Source organism: Lichenostomus cassidix, chromosome 3, assembly GCF_008360975.1.
Source record: "Lichenostomus cassidix isolate B80296 chromosome 3, HeHo_3.0, whole genome shotgun sequence".
NCBI classification, from domain to species: domain Eukaryota; kingdom Metazoa; phylum Chordata; class Aves; order Passeriformes; family Meliphagidae; genus Lichenostomus; species Lichenostomus cassidix.
In genome coordinates, this window is record NC_139483.1 from 83,245,670 (window position 1) to 83,270,707 (window position 25,038).

At 39.6% G+C, this 25,038-nt stretch overlaps 1 protein-coding gene across 4 annotated transcripts; it reads left to right on the forward strand.

Moving 5' to 3' along the window:
• The first annotated feature begins 201 nt into the window (after positions 1-201).
• On the forward strand, positions 202-20,543 carry ASRGL1 (asparaginase and isoaspartyl peptidase 1). 4 transcript variants are annotated; one of them, XM_085056532.1, is made up of 8 exons: positions 203-381; positions 1,500-1,657; positions 1,781-2,012; positions 5,836-5,978; positions 10,118-10,272; positions 14,455-14,573; positions 16,423-16,533; positions 19,160-20,543. In XM_085056532.1, exons 3-8 carry the CDS (start codon positions 1,826-1,828, stop codon positions 19,393-19,395), a joined length of 951 nt encoding a protein of 316 aa, XP_084912658.1. In that variant the 5' UTR covers positions 203-381; positions 1,500-1,657; positions 1,781-1,825; the 3' UTR covers positions 19,396-20,543. The 4 variants fall into 4 exon arrangements, with proteins under 4 accessions (XP_084912659.1, XP_084912658.1, XP_084912657.1 ...); XM_085056531.1 differs by lacking the exon at positions 203-381 and adding an exon at positions 699-1,343; XM_085056533.1 differs by lacking the exon at positions 1,500-1,657 and having other exon boundaries at positions 202-381.
• Positions 20,544-25,038: the final 4,495 nt, after the last annotated feature.

A 25,038-nucleotide genomic window follows, 5' to 3' on the forward strand; every position in this document is an offset into this window, starting at 1 on the left:
AAGCTCATTTCTTGTCTTTGCCATCCATCTGGGAGCCGTGTGGCCGCATACAGCTGATGTGTGTACACCTCAGGCCTCACCCGGTCCGTGCCGGCCTGCCTGGGGCGTGCGCGCTGATCCCCACAGAGCGCAGCTGCCCCGGCCTGCAGCTCCTGGGAGCCACACCGCTCCACAGGCAGCCCGGGCTTTGGGAACGGGAACAACCCGGCCCGGCCAGGGGGAAGGGGAGGGGTGTGCACGCGGGACGTGCTGTTGGAGATGGATTTTGGGGAGAGGTGCTATTTTTCTACTTTAACTCGAGGGGAAATCAACCGGTGGCAGGGACTGTGCTGGTGTGACACCGCGGCTATGGCCTTGCACAGGGCGGCGGCAGCACTGCGGGTGAGGGGGGAACCGTAACGGGAGGAGCACGGTACGGCGGCACCGGCTGCTAGCAGCCCAGGGCCGTGCCGCGCTGCCTCAAAGCCGGCGGCAGCGCCCAGCCCTGCGGGGTGCGGGGCGGAGACCGCGGGGTACGAGTACCGGCGGCCGCCATCTTAACTGCGGGCACGCTTCGCGCGGGCGGGTGTGCCATGTCTGTTAAGGGCGGCTGCCGGCAAAGGACCCGTGGGGCTGCGCCCTCCCGCACTGCCGCGGGCACCCGCGAGTCACAGCAGGGACGGTGCGCCCCAGGTGGGATCTGACCCCGCACTCCGCGGGAACGCCGGGAGCGGGCGGGCGGGCGGGTGAGCGGTGCGGGCCCGCCCTGAGCGGAGGCGGCGCCGCGGAGGGCGGCAGGGCTGGGTCTATGGCCCCGGGTAGCCTGTGCTGAGTGTGGGGAGAGCTTAGTTGCTTGCTGAAATAAAAGCCTGAATGGCCTCGCGTACGGGATGCTGTGCCCCACGGCGGCCCGGACTGGGATTTGCTCTGCTTCCCGCCTACTGCCATCCCAGCCGGCAGCCCCTGGGGGAGCAGGAGTGCGAGGGACCGGAGGAGTGCGGGAGGCGCTGTCAGAAGGGTTTGCCTGTAGGATGAGAGGAAATGCTGTTGGATTCTGTTCCTCACAGCCTCCAAAAATAGCCGTCCCCGAGAAACTTTCCACGAGGGGAGTTTCTCTGTGAGGTGCCCCAGATTTCAGTGGGAAATGAGTTGGCTGCTGCTTCTTTGCGTTTTTCTGGAAGCAAAACCCGTGATTTGCATCACCAAAGATGTGTAGCAACTAGCAACAATCTCTTTTGCTCGCATGAGGCCATGAGCCGTAACAATAAGATGTTGGCTGCCAGGTGTGCATGAACACGTTGTTTTCCTGCTCGAAGTTGAAAGTATTGCAAAAGGTCCAGAGGTCTGGGATCTGGTTGAGCTGGGTAAGCCTTTAACTCGGGTCGGGTCAGTTGCCTTTCTTTATTGCTGGCGACATTATTGTTCTCTGACAAATGGGCTACCTGTCTAAAAGAAAGAGCACTTAGCAGGTCCAAGGGTTACTAAAATGCCTTTTTTTCCATTTAATGTATTATCACCAGACAGGGTTCATGCTAAACCACCCGACTAAGAGTAACTTAGCCTGAAAACGGCCCTTCCTCTGCCACCTGACCCAGAGCCTTCCTCAAGGCTGGGCTGGCCTCAAGGTTGCACTAAGTTGGCTGGGGCCTCATCTAGACCGAATTAGGAGCTCCTCCATGTGAGTACTTGGCTTCCCAGAAGGTAAAATTATTGCAGTCAAACTGGCCGCATGTGTTACCTAACCTGCAGCCACTCTCCATGTAGAAAGGCGTGCATGCTAAAGACTACTTTTTCCAAATAGCTGAGCTGTGTGCACAGCTGAAAGCCACGGGAGGAACTTGGCAGGATGAAGCCTGTCATTGTGGTGCATGGTGGAGCTGGCAGGATCTTCAAAGAACGAGAAGAGGGATGTCGTGCTGGTGTTGTCAGAGCTGCACTGCGAGGTTACGGTGTCCTGAAGCAGGGAGGCAGTGCTGTAGATGCAGTTGAGGAGGCAGTGCGGTCAATGGAAGATGATCCTCATTTTAATGCAGGTAACTTTTTAAGGAATTAAGTGGACTTAGAATCGTCTTGTATTTCAAGTGTTTTGCCCTGATGCTTCTGAAAATCCTAGCCTGCATTATTGTTATTATTATGATTGCATTATTACTGAATTATGCACATTGCAGTGGGGTAAATACTGGTGTTGTGAAATAGGTGATTTCTCAGCATGATATGTACTGTAGTTTTTCATGACTACACTTAGGAAGATGAGTTACTCTTTTCTCATTCTTCAGTGTTGTGTATCTGCTATTTAATCCATGCAGTGGTGTTTTACTTCTCTGTAAATCTTCTCCTGTTACTGTGCTGTGTATATCCAGTTTTAAGGCATGGACTTTTAAGGAATATGTGTTTAGTTAACATGTGTCTTTAAGGCAGTTGCATATACTTTGCAGCATTGTTTAATCCTTAGTGCTTGACCTTTACCTATTGCCACAGAAATACTGCTGTTGGGGACTTTAGATGCTTTTCTCTTCAATAATACTTGCAGTTAATTATTTTGTAATTGTACTGAAGTACTACTGAATTGCTGAACTACTCCTACAAATTATACTACCAAAGTAATGCAGTAATGGTATACGAGTCATAGATCTATACAGTAAGGGTTCATAACTGGATTTCCTAATCAGTAATGTGAATTAATGTTAATAGTAGTAGTCAAATATTTTGTCTTCTTCTTATGACCTCAAATTTTTTATTTTGATGAATTTCAGCAAAAATATTTCCCTACTCCCACCACAGTATGTCAGGAATGAACATGGAATGAAAGACCTGTAGGTGCTCAGTGTTTTAGATAACATAGCTATTATTTATGTCCACAATAGTTTGCAGAGGTTCATTTGTTTCTTCTCACCTTGCAGTCAAGAGCAAGGGAGAGCTTTTATTTAATATGAAACTTTCAGTGTTTTGTTATTGACTTGGGTTGAACATTTTGATTTTTAGAGCATTCAAGCTGAAATAATGAAGTGGACTTAGAGGTGTAGTGTGTACTTTTATGTAGTTAGCATTAGGGTGGCATTCTGTCATTTAGCTTTTACTTAACTGGACTTGAGCCTTCACCCTTTGTTCAGGTTTGACTGATGATCTAAGGGGCAAGTAGTCTGTTACTTACAGATACATCTAATTGTGTTGATGCCCATTAGATACAGCTGCTCTCAGAATCTGGCAAAAATGAGCTGAAAGCTGTGTGAAGAGGACCCTGATTGGAGTGGCTGTTTAAAACTCATTGTGTAATATTTATCTTCGTAAAAGGATAAAATCAGTTTTGCAGTAATATTTTCTAGGCAAACACAGACATCAGTAAGAGACGAGAATAAAGATGGGGAAGGATGGGCAGAGCGATCAAGTTGTGTCCTTTTTTGAATGATAGGGTGTAGCCATGCTGTGTAGGGTCATCTTGATGTAGGTTTGGTGCAAGAGCTCAGAAGCTGTACTGGTGTGTAAAATTACCATTTTAGTGACTTGTGCAGCATAATAAAATCATCAAGTTTTACTTGTGGTGAGGAAGAGGCCTTGGTTATACTTCTTTGTGATCTCTTTGCCTAGCAGTATGAATTAGCTTGGGATGAGTACTCCAGATGTAAGAACTGACACTGTATTGATCCTTGCACACTCTTCCCTATGAAGTCTTTGCAGGACAGAGGACGGATCTATCTATCCACAGATAAAAGGAATTGGAGTATTCCTCTCAGTATTGCAGCTATAGTTTGGCTAATGTCAGACGTTCCTTTTTTGCGTCCCCTTAGATTTTTCTGTCTTCTGTTGTCTCTGTCTTGTTTTCCCAGCCCTTTGCTTAATAAGTGAGACAAAAATTTTATTTTTTCAACACTACTGCCAATGGATACCGTGGCGTCAGAGGCTGGTAGTCCCTAACTATTGCTTTGGAAGGCAGGTGGAAAGGCAGTCTGTAACCACAGAAGGAAGGATTCATCCTTCCTGAGATTACTTGAAGTTTGGTAACTCTAGCTTTGCCATGGTGTACAGACTTTTGTGGTGATTAGTAGAATGAGTCAAGTTGGCTATACAGCTCTTGAGTCTGTATGGATGCCCCATCCCTGCAGGTGCTCAAGGCCAGGCTGGATCAGGCCCTCAGCAACCTGATCTAGTGGGTGCCATCCCTGCCCATGGGAAGGAGTTGGCAGTAGATGATCTTTAAGGTCCTTTCCAACCTAGGCCTTTCTATGATTCTTTGGCAAGTGGGATGAATTGTTCTTAGAAGGTACCTGTGACTCTTCACCAGTTGTAAAAGGAGACTTTTTTTAGAAAGCTGCCTTTAATTACAGAAACTTTCTGCAGCTGTTTTCTGCTTGGCAAATTTTAGCAGATGCTTAAGTGTATCCTGTGAGACGTGTCCAGGAGATGTAGGATGCTCATAATGCAGTGATGAAGCGGCTTGGTTGAGTTTCCCTTGGAACCATGGTTCTGATCACTGATACTTGAGAAAGGTGTGCCCTAGTTCTAGTGGGAATTCTGTGATCGTGGGTTAGAAAGCCTACCTTGTCAAAGGAAGTTAAAAGAGCATGGCAGGGTTTAGCTAAGAAAACAGTTCTTTACCAGCATAAGGAAAACCTGGAAGAATGATGTTAACATGGCTAGCACAAGGCAATTAACCTGTAAGCTCTTTACAGATCAGTGTGGAAATTACAATCTATAAATGAACATATTGTGAATGATGCAGGACTGAGCTCTAGAATAATTTATGCAGTTGGAGACAGATAAAAAATAACTTCTGGGACGTGGGCCTGTATGCAGCAGGGGCAGTTTTTGAGATTACAGGACGAGATTACAACAGGATTTTTTTGCCTCTTGTTCCAGGGCATTTAATTTTATATATTCAGGTCTGAAGTACATTGGTTTATAAGTCTTACGTTATTTATTAACAGTGGTTTCTGGACTGCTTTAATGTTGGTTTAACAGAAAGGAAAGAAAAACAACTGGATTAGCTATGTGCAATGCTCAGGTCTTTTTACCTGAGCTACTGTGTAAATTTGCCAGGTTTTGGTTTGGCTTTTTATTTCTTTTTAGGTTTAATCTTCACCATCTGTATTAGCAAGGCTTGTGCACTTGATGACTTACAACCTATTATTCCCCTGTGATACAATTATTGGCGTTATTTAAAAAGCCACCCTATTTGCATTGTCTCATTTTGCATCTCATTAATTTTCAATTAGGTTAGTGATAACACTGATAATTATAGAAGAAAATAACTACCTGACATTTTATTACTTAATTTTTATTTTTTTAAATTACTTTATGTACAGTTTTAATTTGGTAATGGAAGAACTTGTTATTTCAAGCTTTTGCCACAGTGGTGAGGGGACACTTTTATTCTGCTGCATTCACTTTGGCAGTTCCTTGGAGTGCTGTGTGAGGTTAATCTGTTGATAGGATCAAATGCTATACTATTTCTTTGGGTGATGTTGTATCCTCCTTTGGAAGAACTGTAAAGGTAAAATAGTTTTGTACACTTAAAAGAGATCTGGGGAATAAAGAATTCTGTTGATCATGGTTTGTTGTTTTAAGTTTAATACCAAGTATATATTTTGGATGAGATTGTAAGTGTATTTTTCATCTTATAAGAAAATAAAACTCAGTTTTAAAGTAGATGTACTCTGTGAGACTTCTGTTAATGGCTGGATTTTGTGGTTTTATTCAGCAGTGTTTCTGCTGTTTTGTTTGTATTTGAGAGATAAAGTCAGCAAACTGAGAAAGGTTGCTTGATGAGAGCTAGTAATTGAATCACCTGAGTGGTTAGCTCTTAATGACTTTCTTCTTTTTTTATTTGTCCTCTTTTTTTTTTTTTTTTTTAATCTTTAGGTTGTGGATCTGTTCTAAATGAAAAAGGCGAAGTAGAAATGGATGCCATTATCATGGATGGAAAAAACTTAGACTCTGGAGCAGTGTCTGCAGTTAAGTGCATAGCAAACCCAATAAAACTTGCTCGACTTGTTATGGAAAAGGTATGCTGATTATGTACTTGAGTATGAAACATTTTTGTTTCCCTTGAATTTCCTCCAGTGTATTGATACACCTCAGTGATGATGTTTATGTGGTGCTTTAAAGTAGGAAGGAAGGCAGAAATGGATTGGAGTGTTTGGAAGCTATGGTCATGGCCATGAAGCACTTTAAGGGATTTTGAGAGATACTTATAAAAAAAATAGCATTCTGAGGAAACATACCTTCACCTATACATGTTGGTCTCCTGTAGTTCCACTGCTGATGTTCAAGGATTTTTTTGTTGTTGTTGTTTTTCATTTGTTTTTTGAAGAGCTTTTATGTTGTCAGTGAGTCATGTGCTTGATCTTGCAAGATTAGTTAGGTAATACACTGTTCACTTTGCAGTGATATGGAGCTGAATTAAAGGGCTCAAGTACATATTTGGCTATGTAATGCACTCTTATGTTATTCTGGGTAGCCTTCTCCATTGAGACCTGATCAGATGGTAGCACCAGTGCAGTTGTAGTCTTCCAGGAGTAGATAACATTAGGTCTATATGGTGCTAACAGATTTTCCAAGAGAATCAAATTTATCAGGGCAGTAAAATATTACTTGACCTTCTACATAAGATCAATCCCACTTTACTCCACTAAGAAGTCCATCTAATATTTGCCACAGCAGATTTCTCTTATTTTTCAGATGGTGCAAATAATCTGTGTCAGGATGGGAGTAAGTGATTTGTGTGATATGTTTGTCTGTTTTACTATTACTAGGCTGTGGCAGCAATCAAAAAGTTTGTCCCGTCTTTGGAGTTTACATTTGCATTCTAATAATGCAGCTGTCCTATTGCTGAAAAGGTTCATATTTGTAAAAACACTTATTAACAAAGAAGACCTATGTTTCTTTAAGCTTTCAAAGTGACTTTTGAGGAAACAAAACCTGTTTTGATGATCTGTAATGATGACTGACAGTTATCTTGTGCTCAGTGGCCTCCAAGGCAGATGGAATTTTTTTGTGTCCATAATTGGAGGATGGTTCTGCTTTTAAGATCAGAACATTTCACTGAAATATTGAATATAAATACTTCAGTGAAATGTATGTGTACTAGAAAACAATGTTAACACTTGTGATGAGTGAGGATTTTTCCTTCATATGGATTTTATATTCTCATTAACTAGATCAGTAAATAAGTATGTCTAATATAGACAGCTTCACAATACAGAATTTGAGAATATAGATGCAGGGTTGGGGGGAGAGATGTAGATAGCATGTTAAGGTGAATGTTGTAGTTTATTTTGTTCTGTACGTAACTTATTTTAATGCCTGTTTTTCACTTCATATTTCAGAATCACTGATTTATTTTCTTTGTTGTGTTGTCTATGAAAAAAATCCCATTTAAGTGAACAAGAATAAAGTCAAAACAACACTGTTGGGCTTTGAGAACATAGCTTTCCAAAGTGTGTTTTAAAAATCCAACAAAAAATCCCAAACCAACAAGCAGCCCTCTCCTCTGTCTGTCTTGTCTATTACAAGGTGGTTTTTTTTTCATTGCATGTTGCTTTTGGTGTTCAAAAGTGTGGAGGCTAAATTTGAAATGAAATAATAAAATTCTGCTGTACAGGGCCAAGTATAATGGTGTAGCCCTTAGGTCATGATACTTTGTGGTAAAGATATTACTCGTTGCTCAGATGCAAAAAAATCTGTGTAGGTGATAAATTTCAAGTGTAAATGTTGGCCTAAATTGTTTGATGTATCTTGAGATGAGTTTCTGCTCTTCTCCATCTCCCTTAAATGGGAAGGGCAGCTGATGTTGCTCTTCTGTTCAGGAATTCTGAGACACCAACTCAGGCTATTTCACAGTACACTTCATAGTGTGTTTTGTGCTTAATTAAAAGCATTTTAAATTGTGTGGCTTGTGGGTGATAAGGGTAGTTTTCCTGGGGTCTTAAGCCTGTATGCATATTTCCCAGTGGTTTTGAGATCTGTCAATGCTATAAGGAATTTTGAAATTCATGCAGCTCCCAAAATCAAACCAACAACCAAAATCACCCTGCAGTCTGCTTGTAATTGTATTTGCATCCTATTATGGAACAGTGTGGGCTCCATCTGGTGGACAGAGTAGCTCCTTTAGGTTGTTGCAACACATTTGTCGTTTCGTATTGTCACTTTCCACTGGACTCAAACTTGTCCAAATTCATGGAGTAGAAAAAACGAGGGCACTGGAATAATTTCTGATGACTTACTGTGCTTTTGATCACAGGAGCTTCTAGAGGTGGAAGACTTTTAGATCATTAATGAATGTAACAAATTCTTGAAAAAGCAGTTAAATTTCTGTTGAATTATTCCTGTTTGTATTGAACATAAATAGAATGATACATTGAAATGACTTTTTTTTTAATACGGGACATGTAACTCTTCTCAGCTCCAACATTTCATTAGATGGGCTTCTCATGAATATTAGAGCTCTAATTCATTGGTGTATGTAAGCTGTGTATGTTTTCTCCTACTCTTATTGTGCAGGACTTTACATTAGACAAAGGAGAATTTAGCTTAGAACACAGACTTCTCAAGGCAAAGGGCCAAGTTTTTTCTGTGCTCTGCACTGCCAGAATTGTTAAATAAAGAACTGTGACGGACTGAATTGTAGGGCAGGCAGAAATTTGGGGTATTTTCCCCATTTCCAGTGAAATCAACTAAAAGTGCAGACATTTGTTGCTTATTTGTACAATCTCTTGAACCCTTTTTTTGTCCTTTCCAATTACTTTATGTAAATGTGTTACAGAAAAAGTATTAAAATTAGCAAACATGTTAATGAAACTGTGGAAGGATAAGACAGAAAAATGTGCTTTTGCATTGTTTGACAATGTTCTACCAGTTCTTTTGATTGACACCATCTATTGGAGATAACAAATCACCCTAAGACACCTTTTCAGTGAGGACTGAAAAAGAAGAAAAAAACCAACCAAACACGAAGCCCTATCATAGAAGCTAATTTATCAATATGCAAGTATTTCTTGTTTGTGTAGCCTAGGAAGGTGGATATGTTATCCAAATTTGAATATGGGATGGAACCTTTTTAGGAAAAGTTTTTAGAAATAGTATTTATTTTTTATAATAAAACTTCATTTTTTTAAAAAACTTATTTAAAGGATGATATAGTCTTAATTGCTGAAGAAAGCAAGTGTTGGAGAACACAGCCTTCTGGTACAGATCAAGACAAAAGCAAATTTCTAATTCCCTACAAAAACCTGCCAAACAATGAGAAACCCCAACCCACACCCACAAATAAAACACCAAAACTATTTTGAGCATTGTACGTTGTGTTTCTGGTGGGTTAGTGGCAGTGGCAGAGGGGGGCAGTATTGCACAAAGAAGCTGGCTTTCGAGTCAAAGAACGTTACTCATCAGTTTTGTTAGAAATAGGTAGGTCTTACGTTGTCTAGTTACATCACTCTGCATGTAAGCCTGATGTCCACTGTCACATATACAGGGGGTCGTTGATATAAAATCTGGTTTGAAGTGCTTTGTAAATAAAGGAATCCAAATAGAACTTGCAAGTATTGTTAGAAGAGAGCAAACATTTTTTGGTCAAACCAATAAGGAAGTATTCTGTTCTTAAATTTGAAATTCTGAGTTTATAAGAATATCAGCCTGTTGAAGGAAATAATTAAAAGAAAATTGTTCAGCTGATGTTAAGAAACACTTTAGTTGTATGCTATTTACATTTGTTGGTTATTTTAGTAGGTGTAATGCCTTTAAACAGGAATTTATTCAGCATTCTTTTGAATAAAAGCCTTCTAAATCTTAGTTAACTGGACAAAACAGTTAGTTATGTAGTAATTTGGTCATTGACTGGAAACAGTACAAAAAAGCTTTATACAAATTAGCTAAAGAACAAATTTACCAATTTTTATTCTACCGTCATAGTAAGTGTTAAATAGATAAACGCATTTCTTTTCTACTGATGGTTAAACTGTGGTTTGGAGAACTGAAAGCTTTTTCAGCTATAGTGGAAGGGGATATAGACAGACATTTAGAAATTTTAAAAATAAAATTTGGAATTTTCTTTGAGGGGATACTTCTAAAAATGGTGGTTCTACAAAACTGCTCAGTACAAGATAAAACAAGAGTTGCCAGTGACTCTCTTGTCTGTCTTCTGCAGACGAAGCACATGCTCCTGACTGACCATGGTGCACACCTGTTTGCTCAGGCTATGGGTATTCCTGAGATTCCAGGGGAGAAACTTATAACTGAGAGATCCCGGGAGAGATGGAAGAAGAACCTGGAGCCAGATTCCAACCCTGAAGAGTTTCAGAAGTAGGTAAAATATATTTTATTTTTAAATTCAGGTAATTTAATTTGTACTATCTGGTTACAAAAAATCCCAAACCAACCCCCCCAAGCAAAGAAACCAAGAAAACAAACAAAACCCCAAACAAACACGAGCCTTGAGGATCTGTATTCCAAATGTTACATGGTTTGATACAGTATTTACAGTATATCTTTTTTGAAAGCAGTGGAAAATCAGGCTTTCAATGAATTTGCTCAAGCTTAAATGACTCGAACAAACTTGTTGCTGCTTAAGAAGATTATTGGTCAGTTTGACAATAGCGTAGGTTTTGTGGTTTTATTGGACGACAAGGTTAGAACTTGTAGTTGTTCTTAAAATCATCAGTTACAGAAGGGCATAGAGTAGCTTCAATGAACAGCAGGTATCATTTTGTATAGTTTTCTTCTGTGGAGGAGCTGTGATTTTAAAAAATCTCCAGTGCCCATACTAAAACGAGTCCATAAAAAAAGCCCCGGAAACCTAAGAAAGCTGATCTTGGTTAAGCTGGTGATCAGATTTATCTTTAAACTGGATTAGGTAGTTAAACAACATCAGAGTTTGACCAGTAATTTCTTCTGAGTGTTGACTGGCTGTTGGTTATGAAAAGGAATGAAAAACGATGACCAAGAAGTTAAGTGGTGCACATGAAGAGTGATGCTACTGGTTGATATTGCCTAACAGCAAAATGAACATCACTTGGAAAACAGCCCAGTTTCATATAAGTACAGAGGAAGGTGAGGTGGACAGGAAAGGAATGGAAAACATCAGGTGTCACAGTGTTTTCTGTGCCTGTGAGGTAGGCATAAATACTAAAGACTTTTGAGCTTCCATTTGTACGTCCATGGTTGTGGTGCTGGAAAACACTGTACATTGCATAAATGCTCTATTACGTGCTGTTTATTTGTTTTGTGAAATAGGAGTAATGGCAGGAGCAGAGCTGAATTTGTAGATCAAAAGGAGGAAATTTATTCTGTGGGCATGTTAATTAAAGTCCATGAAATGAGGCTATAAACGACGACCTATATGTTACTTTCAGTAAATTGCTAGAAGGAAAAACAAATTAATGAAACAAGCGTAAATATGGTCTTGTAAACAAATTTATGTTGTTCCTTGACCATAAGGTCTTAGTCATAGTTCGTCTTGTATCCAACAGAAGTTTTTTTTTGATCCATGATCTATCCAAGGACTGTGTGGTGTTATCATTCATTATGAAGAATTTTGAGGATGGCGTAGCCCCCACTGCCTCTTGTTCTCCTGAACATACCAGCTGGAATAGCATGGCATCTAAGTCTTCATTCATTCCTCATAACTACTTCATTTTTACCTTTTTTTTTTTTTTTTTTCCTGAAAACAGCATCAGGCATCTTCAATTTCACATGCACTTGTTCTAGAATATCTGGTAATAAAAATCTTGTGTGTTTCTGAAGGGCTGAAGACTTTTTCTTGTATTGGCCATACTATTATTTTTCAGAAAACCAGCACCCAAAATACCAGCACAAATTCACAAAGTTGAAAACAGGTTTTTTTTAATGCAAACCCATTTCATTCTGTATCACCTGTGGAATGTTCTTTTTCCTTGTTATGTCCACAGTGATTATGCAGAAACTTGCCTGAGGCGAATAGACAGAAGGTGAAGTAGTATTAGTCAGAGGCAGCATAATACCAGATCATACTGGGAATTTGAAGGTTGGTGTATATTTTACTTCCAGTCTCTGATGCTCACAGTGGTGGAAACCCTGGGGTTTCACAGGCTTTGCAGGCAAAGTGTGGTGTCTCCGTAAGAGATACCTTTCTCCTCTGCTGGTTAGAAGCCTGCATTCATTTATGCTGAAAGCTTAGGATTCCATTGCAAGTACAACATGCCATCTTGCACACCTTTTACTGAGAACAGGGTGTGATTTGATTTATCTACAGTCTCTCACTCCAAAGACTCTGGCCATACCCTTAGAAAGAATTACTGGAGTTTGCCTGAGAATCCCACAGAAAGGGAGTTGAGTCTGGCTCCAGGTAGTAAATGGGCTCCTAGCCCCACTGTGTCAAGGATGCATTAACTAACAAGGACCGTGGCAGCAATAAAAGAAAACCCTACTACTGATGCAGGGCTGAGAGACAAAATAGCAGGTACCTCATTAGTTGAATGGGGATAGTAGAAGTACATGCCACTTCATGGGTACTGGATAATGAAAGATTTAGACAAAACAGAATTAAAAAATCCAAATAATGCATTCTGTATCACAGTATATGCAGTATATAGGAATAATTCTTGATTGAAGAAAATCCCTAATAGCATCCTCTGGTATACCCCAGGAACTTGTTGAGGTTCTTGCTACTGTCAATAACTAAAAATAGTGAGATGGTTATAATTTGATAGCAGTTTTGCCTGCCTTGTTAATACTTTGGAGTCAACTAGCCATGCAAAAAAATTTATTTGTATCTTCTTTGCCTTTGTTCTGAAGATGATCAAAGAAAAGGTTACACTGAAGCAATAAAAAAGGGATAGTAAGAAATCAAGTGTAGTTGTCTATTTGCTCCAATGCAGACAAGGTGTGTTGGACACATTCACAATGTTATTCATTGCCGGCTGTGCTCTCATATCAAAACAGGTAATTTCTGCCTGTGTCATCTGTGTGCTTTGATTTTCACAGTTGCTTCAGGTAAATACTTACCTAAGAAAATGTACATCTGGATACATCTTTCTTAATTTCTCAGGAGGATCTAACTTTAGTTAGTTGAAGGGTGCTACATGAATGTGCAAGGGAGTACTGAATTTACTAATGTTCTTTTCAGCAAATCATTTGTAACAGATGGATGGGTGGGAAGCCCATCTGCACCATCATATCAGTTTGAGATGAGGTCCGTCTCCACATAAATGTCAGAGCAGCTTATAAGGCCTGTGATTCATCAGTCAACTTTGAATTGCTGTGAATGAAGTGTAGAGACTGACAGTATGATATTTTACATAAGCAGGAGGGAACAGGAAGTTGGTTCTCTGAGAAACCGACTGTGGGTTTCATGGTACACAAAGACTTTGACTTAATTAGCTCAGATTTTGTGGAGCTATAGAGAAACCCTCACCAGCGCCCAGGACATTCAAAAGGTATTCATCTTCTAGTTGCCTGTTGAGTAGTTCCTTGAAGGATTGTTACAAATTATTTTCCTGTGTGGAGGGATTTAGATTATTTTTGGGGCTTGGTATACTTCTCCTAGTCACATACTGGTTTATATTCCTACGTGAATAGCTAAGACTGGAATACGTGGATATTTAAACTGCTGCTTCTCAGTAACGTCTGGCTTGTCAGTGCAGCAACTGTTACAGTAAGTCACGACAGGCTTTTTTTTTCCTCCATACACGACTACACATGTATATTTTGAGCAGGCTATTGTATATGTCTTTTCTGTGTTGAAGAAATAAAGCAATAGTTCAGACTTCTGTTTTCTTCTGTGCATGAGGATTTTTAAACTAATGTGCAGTTTCAGCAGAATCTACTGGCCAAGTGATTTAAACCTCAAGATTGCGTAGCTACAGAGTACAAAGACTAAAACATGTATTAATGATGGATTGTGAGTAATACTAGTTGAAAGGCAAATAAATAAGCTTTTTTTTTTTTAATAGCATTCAAACTTTAAGGGGAGTAAGGAAAAGGAAAGAGGAGGAACAGGAAGGAAATGATTCAGTGCATGCATAACGTTACTGTCCTTTTCTGTATTCACTGACATACGTGCATTGTCATTAATAATTCCGGTTAACCTCCTGTTGAGACAGTGGAGCTAATTGTTGCATCTTTGAGTTGCCATTTAGGGGAAAGTTGTGTGTCAGTTTGTGTGCCAGCCAAAAAACTACTCCAGAACTATAATGAGTAGAAGTATTTCTGCCCTGTGAGCTTTTGTTCTGTGGGTTTTTTTCCTCCCCAAGTTTCCATCCTATGAAAGTAATGGGGGAAAGATTAAAAAAAAAAAAAGTTTTCTACTCTGTTAAATTTAAAGCTTGTGAGAATTGTTGCATATTTCTTGGTTTTTTTTGTAATGAGGAGCATGGCAAAAATAGCTTTATGATGAGCAATAGTTCTGTTGTGAAAATCTTCTTTAAAGCTGCCTAGGAAATAAAGGCAACGTGCTTTGGCAGGTATACTTTAATTCTATCTAATTTTGTGAACTGTTTTTCTTGGCAGAGACCTTGGAACAGTCGGTGCTGTTGCTGTAGATAGTGAAGGCAATGTAGCTTGTGCAACATCCACTGGAGGACTCTCTAATAAACTCATTGGCCGTGTTGGTGACACAGCATGCATAGGTATGGGGTGTGGGATCTTGCCTTTCACTTTTTGGAGGCATCTCATATAAAAAAGGTATTACACATTCTCCTTTTCATTAGTGAAACAAAACACAAATACTAATCCATTTGAAATGAAGGTATAACATTCAGATGTATCAAAGCTAAAGCTCCTTACAGCATGGAGATTTGCAAGAAAGAATTGGGAGTTCTGTGTGAAAAATGGGGATGGGAATTTCTCTTTTCTGTCTTTTCTTCAATGCTAAAATCAGTGTTTCTTTTCTCTTGATTCTGATAAAGCTCTCCTCTTTTATATCTGTGCTTTCTGCTAAGTCAAAAAATGTAGCCTGCTCCATATTAAGATGCTGTTTCCTTGATACTTAAGGAAGTAGGTGTAATTGCAATTAGTACTTGTATCACAGTGAGCAAGAATTATAAAGTGACTGGCAACTTTGAGTAAAATCCTGATCTTAAGAGAGCCCTGGTAAGACTACCTCAGAACCTAATAGATGTGGTGTGGAATAAAGGAAATATTTTTAGAGATCTCTTATCCAAGTATAAAGAGACACTTGAAATCCCTTCCACAGACTTCTTCCTCTCGTGAAACAGACTTGCCATTTGATTGCTTCAGGGTTCTACCATACAGCTGAGATATGGAAAATAATTATTTTTAGTAAAACATTTTCCAAATTGAAATAGCATGGCTGTTGGCAGTATATGATTATTATAAAAGTAATACTGTCTTTCTATTGCATACAAAGTTGCTAACATTTTGGTACCCACTGCATTTTAGATATGATTTTCAATTTTGTTTCTGGCTGCAGTCTTCTGACTGCAAATACCCTGTGTAGATCATGTTCAGGGCTTCCTATAGTGTGGGCCGTGGGTTTGTGAAGGACAAGTTAAACTGGGTGCTGTTGAGCATATTGCTTGCAACTTTTGGCCTCACTAGACATCTGCAGGATTGGATACAGAAATGCCAGCTGTGCTTTTAAACATCAGAGGCTTTGGTAAGGGGGGATTGACTTACTATGGCAGTGTTTTTGCACGTTATTCAGTCCATTAAAAGGGTCTGATCTGATCAAGAAAGTACAGAAGGGAAGAATCTTTCATTGCGCTTCTAAGGCCTCTTTCCCCTCCCCCGGTATCTTGTTTATAATTCTGTGGTATGTTTCTTCCTAGCTCCTGGGAAATATTTTTCTTAAGAGATGTGGTAGAAATATGGGTATTGAGCAAGCAGAAGCTTGGTGGAGAACAGGGTGTGGAATGTGCCAGTAAAACAAGGATGGGAGAAAAAAAAAAAGAGGGGGAAGGGGAGTTCAACAGAAGAAACACTCTGCTTGTGGTGATGAGGGCTTGGAAGATTCTTTAGGGGTGCTTTGTGAAGTTTTAGTAGAGCCCATGCTCTTCAAATCTCTTATATGCTGTGGAGGATAACTTCCCCTCAAACTAGCCAGTTTACCAATGTCTTCACTAGAAGTTCCTTCATATCTTCTCGATTGATGACCTGGCATTCTGCATTCTGACATTGTCTTGCTGATCCTCAATATACCCTCCCTTACTGTTCTGGAAAATATTTTTGCCATTCCTGTGGAGTGTTGGCCTGCTTCTGCTTCTTCTACACAAACAGATCACTAGTCTTCTCTCTCAGCTTGGCAACTGACTTGCTGCAACTGTTGATTTCTTTCATATATTTCAGTTTTCAAATTGAGGCAGAAATGAGAAAGAAGCATTACTGACACTTTGCTCCCAGAAATGCACAGAGCTAGTGGACTTACAGGGAGGAATGTTTGGTACCTATTTTAAACAATACAGTGCTTTTAAATTGTATTACAGAATATTGCCTTCTTTTTTTTTCCCCTCTGAAAAGGAAGTGGAGGTTATGCTGATAACCATTCTGGTGCCACTTCAACCACAGGACATGGGGAGAGCATTATGAAAGTGGTCTTAGCCCGACTGATCCTCTATCACATGGAGCAAGGTATATTCCAAACTTCCTGTAAGCTGAAATAATGAGGATAGGAAATGTTGCCTAATCACAGGTTTCAGTATATGTACTATCATCCTAGAACAGTTGTCAGAAGAGTTGCTCTCAGGGGTATGCAGATGGGTCACCTCTTTAAAAACAAAACAAACTATTAAATTATTAATAAAGCTAAAATAGGTGAAGTGAACAGATTTATCTCTGCAGCTTGATACTGAATCATGCTTTAGGTCAGTGTACATTGAAAGACATTGCTGTCTACTTTAACTGAAGTTCTCTTTAATCATTTTTCCCAATTATAAACTAATATTTTTGTGAACAAGAAACAGAAAACAAGTGAAAATAAGCTATATTTAAGGGAGCAGTAAGGGAGGGCTGGAAAAAGATAACTGTAGCTGAAATAAGAAAGTATGGGATACTGCCTTTCTAATAAACTGGAAAGGTCTTTATTGTAACAACTCTGATTACAGCAACAGAAATTATTTTAAGACTTGTTAACCATGATTTGACTTTACATTTTGTTTTGGAAAATGTATTAAACTGACTGGGTGGGTATGTGGTAAACAGCTGACACAGTATGTCTTACGTGACTGTAATACAATCTGACTGTGGGATGACCCTTTGGAGCTTTACCTTCATGACTTAGTCTGTCATCTAAACCCTTGATTATGTTACAGCCAGTAAACATAGCCAGACAACATATTTGTGTTGCATGCAGTTCAAAAATCATTAATATAGATATCACCATTATTTTTAGAAAGCTGTAGCTTTGGGGCAGTACAGTGTAGCTTGCTTTGAGATCGACCAAACTGGAAATAGTTGGAAAACATTCAATTTACATTTTCATTGGAGAAGCAGTAAGTAGAGAGACAAGTAACAGCTGAGAGTATTTTTGTTATGCTTTATAGAGCTGTTTGCATATAATGGGTGCATTTCTCTAAATCTTATAGCTGATGTGACAGTTTCAGCATAAAATACAACCTACAGATTATTTCTCAAAGCTGTTAACACGTTATATTCTCCCTTTACTCTCTATATTATGTCCTTAACTATTCAGTTTGTGAATAGCTTTCTATGCTCTTGTCTAAACTATGTAAACCAGTTTCTTCTCCGGCTTGAAGTTAACAAGACTGCAAGACTTATGCATTGATAGCAACTATCTGGCTTGTGATTAATCAGTTTGAAAGAAAAATGAATCTCAAATTTAAAAGTTTATTGGAAAAAAGACAGAAAATGAACTTACATCAGTTAATGTGTAATTGGTTTGTACTTGTTCACCCTGCCCATGCTTGCTTTACCTTCATTCATCCTGCCCAGAAGTATAACTCAGCTGCCAGGCAAACACATCAGCAATTAGACTCTCCCCAGCCCCTCCTCCCAACATGTTTCCATGAAGGCACTGAAAACAAACCCTCAAGTTATTATAGCTTTTTGAGTCCTTGAACAGTGAGCTGAAGTTGCATATATAAGAACAACTGTAGAGCTCTCAAAATTCTGTTCAGCTACTCAGTAATTCACATACTGAATATCTGCTTTTGGACAAATGCTGCAAAATTTACTTCTGTATTTCAGGAGTGAATTGCTTTGCCAGTCTTAACAGCTGTTGGAATCTCAGTCTTATGGTGGCAGCTGTTGTCTTGGTGAAAAATCAAACAGTGAAATACTGACCCTTTGAAGACAGTGCCACTGACTTGAATAGTCACAGTGTCACCCGTGTGTCAGAGAAAGGAGCTTTACCCTGTCAGTCACCAGTGCTGTGAAAAAAATCTGACTCTTCTGGTTTTATTTGGTTTTAACTCAAAATTTGCGGGGAAGGCATGAAGGTCAGTTTTTGTTCTATAACCTAAGCTGCATGACATTGCTGAGGGTATGTATCTTAGGATAATTAGGCCAAGCCAACTGCATTCCTGAATGTATATTTAAATGTGTAGTGAACAAATACATTACAGCTATTACAGGTCTGGGTGTATGATGTACACATCAAATTTGATTTATTTCAAAAATATTTCTGTTCATGTGAATGAAGTCGTGCAAAGCTAAAGTTGCATTCCTTTTTCTGATGTCTAGTACATTGAGACCTCATCTTGCCTGATGGTTTCAGAAGTTTCAGGAAGAGTCATGCTGATGTCTGCTTTTGATAAGTCATGGCAATGTGAAGTACATGCTTTGAGCTCTGTTTCAGCCAGTGGAATTGGAACAGGGATGATGACTGAAATTTTGAGTGGTTTGATATGTGTTTTTTCAAATTGTAAATGCTTTAGACCTAGCTTGTGACAAACCTTTGATGAAAACCTTGCAAACGGGCATTCTTTTCCTGTCAAATGTTGGCGTAAGAAATGTTGTCTTGAACATAAAGTTTTTCGAGCTAGTTTGTATCAAGCACTGAATCAAAATCTGAAGCTATGTAAATGAATACTTGGAGCAGCACCACACCATAGCAGCTCTTAGTAACTGTCTGGAGCCTTTCTAAAATGGTTCCTTTGCTCGACTGGAAATTTCTGGCCAATGTAGTTGAACGAGAAATTAGATTTGACTGGTTCCATGGGGAGGGGTGAAATTTGAAGGGAATTTTAAAACTAATGTCAGGACAGATACCATGAAGTGATTTTGTTTTTCTTTTCAGGAATGTCACCAGAGGTGGCAGCAGACACTGCATTAGACTACATGAAGACACGAGTTGGGGGCTTGGGGGGTGTCATTGTTGTCAACAAGGCAGGAGAGTGGGCAGCAAGGTTCTCCACCAAGCAAATGTCCTGGGCTACTGTAAAGGATGACAACCTGCATTATGGGATTCATGCAGGGGAGGAGAATGTAAAATCTGTTGATGAAGCACTCACATCTGAAAGGGAGGGATTCTGAGAATGAAGAAAGTTGACTAACAGAGAAGAATGAAGACCTCCAGTTTTTGCTGGAGGGCAATGACAGTTGAATTCGTCTTTCTGAAAGATCTTTTCATTCACAAGCGTTACCACATTTACAGGCAAAACAACATCTGGACATAGTTCTTTAGTGGACATGTATATATATGTGAAGTCTTTTAATACCTTTGTGAAGTCAGATCTTCTGTTTTTAGATAAGAAAGAGAATGGTCACCAGGTTCCTTGGTTAGCATGCTTTAATCCTACATTAAATGGAGCCTGAGTTTCAGTATTAGAGGAACTCCTTTCAATGCCCATTCTCAGATACTGCTGCCAGGATGATTTAAGAGATAAATACTTATTAATTAAAAGCTGCATTTTGAATGTCCAGAGTTTTTTTGAGCAGCCATCTCAGGATAACATCTTGGTAGCTGTCAGTGAAATACCATCAAAGAGCAGTGAAGACTAAAATCATTGTCACAGCCTTGAGCTAACTGTCACAGGATATAATGAAGTAAAGAAAGTAACTTTCTCCAGAGAAGGGAAAGGTGATGCTAAGGAGCTCTAATTCCATTAATTGACATCAGACTGGAAATCACAAAAAAGTAGGCTACTTTTCAAACTATATTTTAAACTATATGTGGACAGTTAACAGGAAAAATACTATTGATGTAGTATCTGGGGTAGTAATAAAGAAGGTCATGATTTCAATAAAAATAACAGCAATCTACTACTCAAATGCAAAGGTGATAGGCGCCTTTTAAGTCAAAACATGAGACAGAGATGCTAATTACCTGGAAAACAATTATCTGAAAGTAAGTGATCAAAGCAAGTTCTAGTAAAACAAATAAAACTGCCTGTTAACAAGTTTCTTGTGTGAAGTCTGAAACATTGTCTGCAGCGATTTTAAAAAAGAATTGATGTTCTATATTACTTCTAATACATTTTCTTCATTAAGATTTTGTATTTTTAAAAGAAGGGAAAACTCCTTTTTTATTTTTGAACTCTCAGCTATATAATTTTTTTGTGTTAAGAACTGTAGTAATTTTATGGATTTCAGCTGGTGACTAGGTTTTCTCTTGCATGCCATCATTCTGTGGAATGTTCTCTTTACAAGATAGCCCAAATAAACATAACAAAAATCTTCAATCATGGTTTGAAACTACTCCTACCTGTGTCCCAACTACAATAAGCTGTATTATTGAGTTGGCACATACAGAATAGTAAGGTTGCCAAGTCTAACTTTCACTCTACTTTGATCCACAGTTTCTTGGATGTTGTAGATGATTGGATGTGGACAGTGATGGTTCATTGGTAGAAAACAGTGGCCTTCTTTTGAGTAAAAATTAATTTATTTCGCCTTCTGTGCATGAGATACCACTCCTACAGGGCCAGGCTGTTCTCTAGGGGTTAAAAAAAAAAAAGCAGCAGTATTGACACAGCTTCATTTCCAAAATACATCTAAAATATTTGTCATCAATAATCTGCTTTGTTTACTTCACTTGTCCCTAGTGGAAGATCAAATTCAGGAGAGGCCATAGAAAAATGATGTCCTTGAGTTCAGCCAAAATTCACTGCAACATTATTTTCATGAAATTGCTTAATGGCGTTTTTTTAATGAAAAATGGTCCAACTTGAAGTATGTTTTGTAGAGCTAAATGGTGATGCATATAGGCATGGATGTAGGCAGTGCACAAGAATACAAATACCTTGTCATATGTACTGGCTTTGTCAGATGAAAGAGTACATAGAAGGTACATTCCTCACAACCTTTCCTTTGCTTGAAGTAGCAGGAGGGAGATGTGTTTACCCAGTACTGCTGTAACGCACCTGATACACCTTCTTTGTAAACGTTTATTAACGTTGTTAATGTTTTCTGTTCTGGTCATGCTCCAAGCTGACCAAAACCCAAGTGACAGTGTAGCAGCAAGCATGAGCTGATACACCTGCTGGGTGGTTTATTGGTGAGGATTTGGCACTACACTAACCCCACCAGTTGGCCTTGGGTTAGCTTTGAACAAGTTCACATTGGCCCAGAAGGCACCAGCAGCCTCAGCAAGCCTACAGACAGGATCTCAGGGATGTCAGAAGGAATAGTAAATGTCTACTGTGGTTAATTCACCTCAGCTGTTCTCGGGAGTACAATGTAATGAATTGCTGGCACTTGACAAAGTCATTCTCTATAGGTTCTTCTGTTGCTCATAACTAGGGTAGCTGGGCACCTTCCAACAGTGCATTAAGCACTGTGACTACCATCTGCTCTGTATGATTTGTTCTGTCTAACCCACCACTTGGTACCATGCTGTATATTCCTTTCTTATGAGAAGTGTCTGGTTTTCAAAAATACTCATGGGCTGTTACGTTGCCTGAAATTAAAAGACAAAAACTTGCAAGAGATAAAAAGCAGATCTTTAATGAAAGCTTTCAAGTACACAAAAATGGCTACGCACACATACGATAAAGGATTGCTACAATTTTTCTAAGATTAATTAATTAGTATATTTATCAGGTATGTCCAATAGGAGATCAGTTGCCCCAGTAACCCACCCCTGGGTCAGCCTCTTGGAGTTGGAGTTGGGCCAGGGGCCTCCTTGCCCTATTTTTTATGTCTCTTAAGTTCTGGTGGAAACCCAGATGTCCCTGACAGAAATTCTCTTGCTAAGAATAAGACTAAATAGAATTTCAAGAATGTGTTAGAAAGAGTTAGCTTATTATTCTAAAATATGAGAAAGGGCAAGAAAAGTACTAGAAACCATGCAACCATAAACTGAAAATCTACAAAGCTACAAACATATGAAAAAGCTAAAAATCTTTAAGCATCCGTTAATGCCTTTCCAGTTCATGTGGGGCTGGGAATAATTAACTATGCCTTACATATGGATTGATGACATCTGAGGATCCTCAGGCTGTAGTCTGCTCCACAGTTCAAAAAATGTCAGCTCAGGCAAAGCACTGGTGCAGCCATTCAGGGCTAGATGCTTTTCTTCCAGGTAGCTGACCAACACTCACCAGTAAAGGCATGTGATTTCCTCACCTAATCTGGATGGCAGGTAGACCTCTTCTAGGACAGTGTTTCTCTCCCTCATAAGGGGGAATGATAGCAAATAGTCAGGGATGTGGTAGACCTTATTTTCAAAGAAGGTGGAGAGCTGGGGATGAAAGTTTTCATCTCTCTCTTGCTAGAACAGGGTGAGACTTTGTTGTGGATGATGTAAGAGGCTGCTGGTGTTGCGCAGGACTGCCTAATTTTTTAATATGCTTACATGTCGCCTGACCTTTGTGAATATTGAGAAACTACACTTTATAAGGGCTTTAACATTTAACAGCTTTTATAAATGTAGTTGAAAGATGCTGAACTTAGGGGTGATACCAACAGCAGGACAGGAAGTTGTGTGCCCCTGCTGTGCACTGCTGCTGGAAATGAGCCTCTAATCCAAATGGCTGTGACCTGGATATCAAAGAAAAAAATTTGAGGTCTGTTGCCAAGAAACTGGGTGTCCTTGGCATCTAGCAAAGCAGAAACAGTTTTAATTATCTAATTAAAGTGAGGCATCCCATAATTTTATATCATTTAGAAAGCCAGTTGTGGATGTTGTCCTGTTGCTTTCTTAGTACTCTGAAAGAAAGGGTCCCTGACCTGCACAGATAGCTGTGATGGGTGTACATATCAAATCAAAGATGTTTAAAAAAGCACCAGAGTGGTGACCACTGACTTTTTTCACATATTGTTAGACCTGTGTAGGTTTTACTTCGTAATCTTTGCAAGTTACAACTAATCAAAACCTGTTCTGTAGGACGCCAGTGTTCAGAAATTTATTTTTTTCAGTGTTCTACTTTGTCCTACATTTTAGCTCTGTGTCTCTGGGGTGGTTTTCATTGACTTTGAAATCTAACTTGGCAAAGTTTAGTGGCACTTGCTGTTTTGCTTGTTTCTCTTCTGGTCTGCTTTTCCTTTGATATGCTCTGATAAATATTTGCTGTGGGACAGATTTCAATCTCAGTTACGTCAGTATAAATGAAAAGCAAAAAGCGCAGTCACTGAATTCCGTGATTATGCTAGAGGAAGTGCAATCAGACATGGGCTCTCCTGTCCAAAGTCAGTAGCTCTGTATTGAAACAGCCTTTGCTAATGAGGGAGAGAATAGAGAGGACAGAGAGCCTGCTGTGGGGAGTCACTGCCTGAGACAGAACTCTGGCAATTTCAGGGTGAAGATGATGTCCAGGGAAATAGTTAAACATGCATACTGGGAAATAAATAAGTGTCAAATGACTCACATGAAAGAGTCTTAAGAGCACACAGGGTGAGCAAAGAGTCATTTTGTTTTAGACATGTAAACCACAAAGGACGGGAATGTCATTTTCCTTTCCACTGCACTCCTTATGCTTGCCTTACTGGGGGCATGTAGATACCCTGCAACCTCTGTGTAATTGAGTTTTGCCAGACCTGGTCACATGGGCTATAACTTAAATTCTTTTAATTTACATTTTTTAAATTCTTGTATTTTGGCCTTTAAGGTTCTCCTTGGTTGGAATGAGGCTGTTTTCTTGTGGTTCCTCCCTAAGTTCTTTTCCACTGAGGACAGGATGGTTTACAATGCGGTCTGCGTGGGCTAAAGCCCTCCAGCCCCGCACTTTTGACCCTTTCCTGCTAGGGCTTTACTACAACTTAAGCTATGTAAATGCATGGTAGCATGCAGCTTATTAAATACTCAGCCTCTTCCAGACTTAATGGCTTTGCCAGGTCCTGCCTGCTTAGCGGCATAGCAAGCCGCGTGCTTAGCAACCCTGGCTGCCGTGAGTGCATCCCCCCCATGTACTGCCTTCCCTGCTGCTTCACCACCGAATGTAGCAAATATTTCTAGCCTTTTCTGGAAGAAAACCTTGCCTAGGTTTGGGTGTAATTACCACCTGTGAGCCACAGCCTGTGTATTTTAACAGCATCATGAGGGCTGACTAGGACAGGAGACAAAACCCTGGGCTGTTAGAGGTGGTCAACTCCTTTCTGCAAGTAGTAATGACTGCAAAACAAATATACATACTAGTAAATGTAGACCCGATTGTTTTAGCACTTGCTTTTTCTTAGCAATTTCAAAATTTCAAAAACTCATCATTTCAGGAACAATTCACAAACTGCTGCTCTTTTGGGCTGGAAAAGTGCACAATTTGCTAGGATGTGGGTGCTCTTTCCTCTGTAGGTAGAACTCATTTCCTGCATGGAAGAGAGATACAGGCAGTATATCTCTTCTTTCCTATATTACAGAAGGTAATCTGGGGTGTTGTTGCTTGGTTAATTTCTTCATTTGTTTTGTTGCTTTTGTTTCTTAAAAGCTGAAGAAGGTTATTGTGACTTTTCTTATCTTTTATTTCACCTCAGCTAACCCTTCTAAGATCCTTCGACACAAGTATGGCTCAGCTAAGCCTCTAGTAAGGTGATCACTCAGAAATTACTATACTGGGGGAAATGAGTAGCATGTTTTCAAATATTTTAACCCAGGAGAAATCACAACTATTTTCTAGTCTTAATTCGTAAATAAATAGGCCATAGGTCCTTCTCTCTGTTTCTGCATTAAGCAAATAACTTCTGTTGAGTTGTGGTCTACTACTGCCATGGACAGAATGAAAATGAGGATGCTCTCTGGGAGAA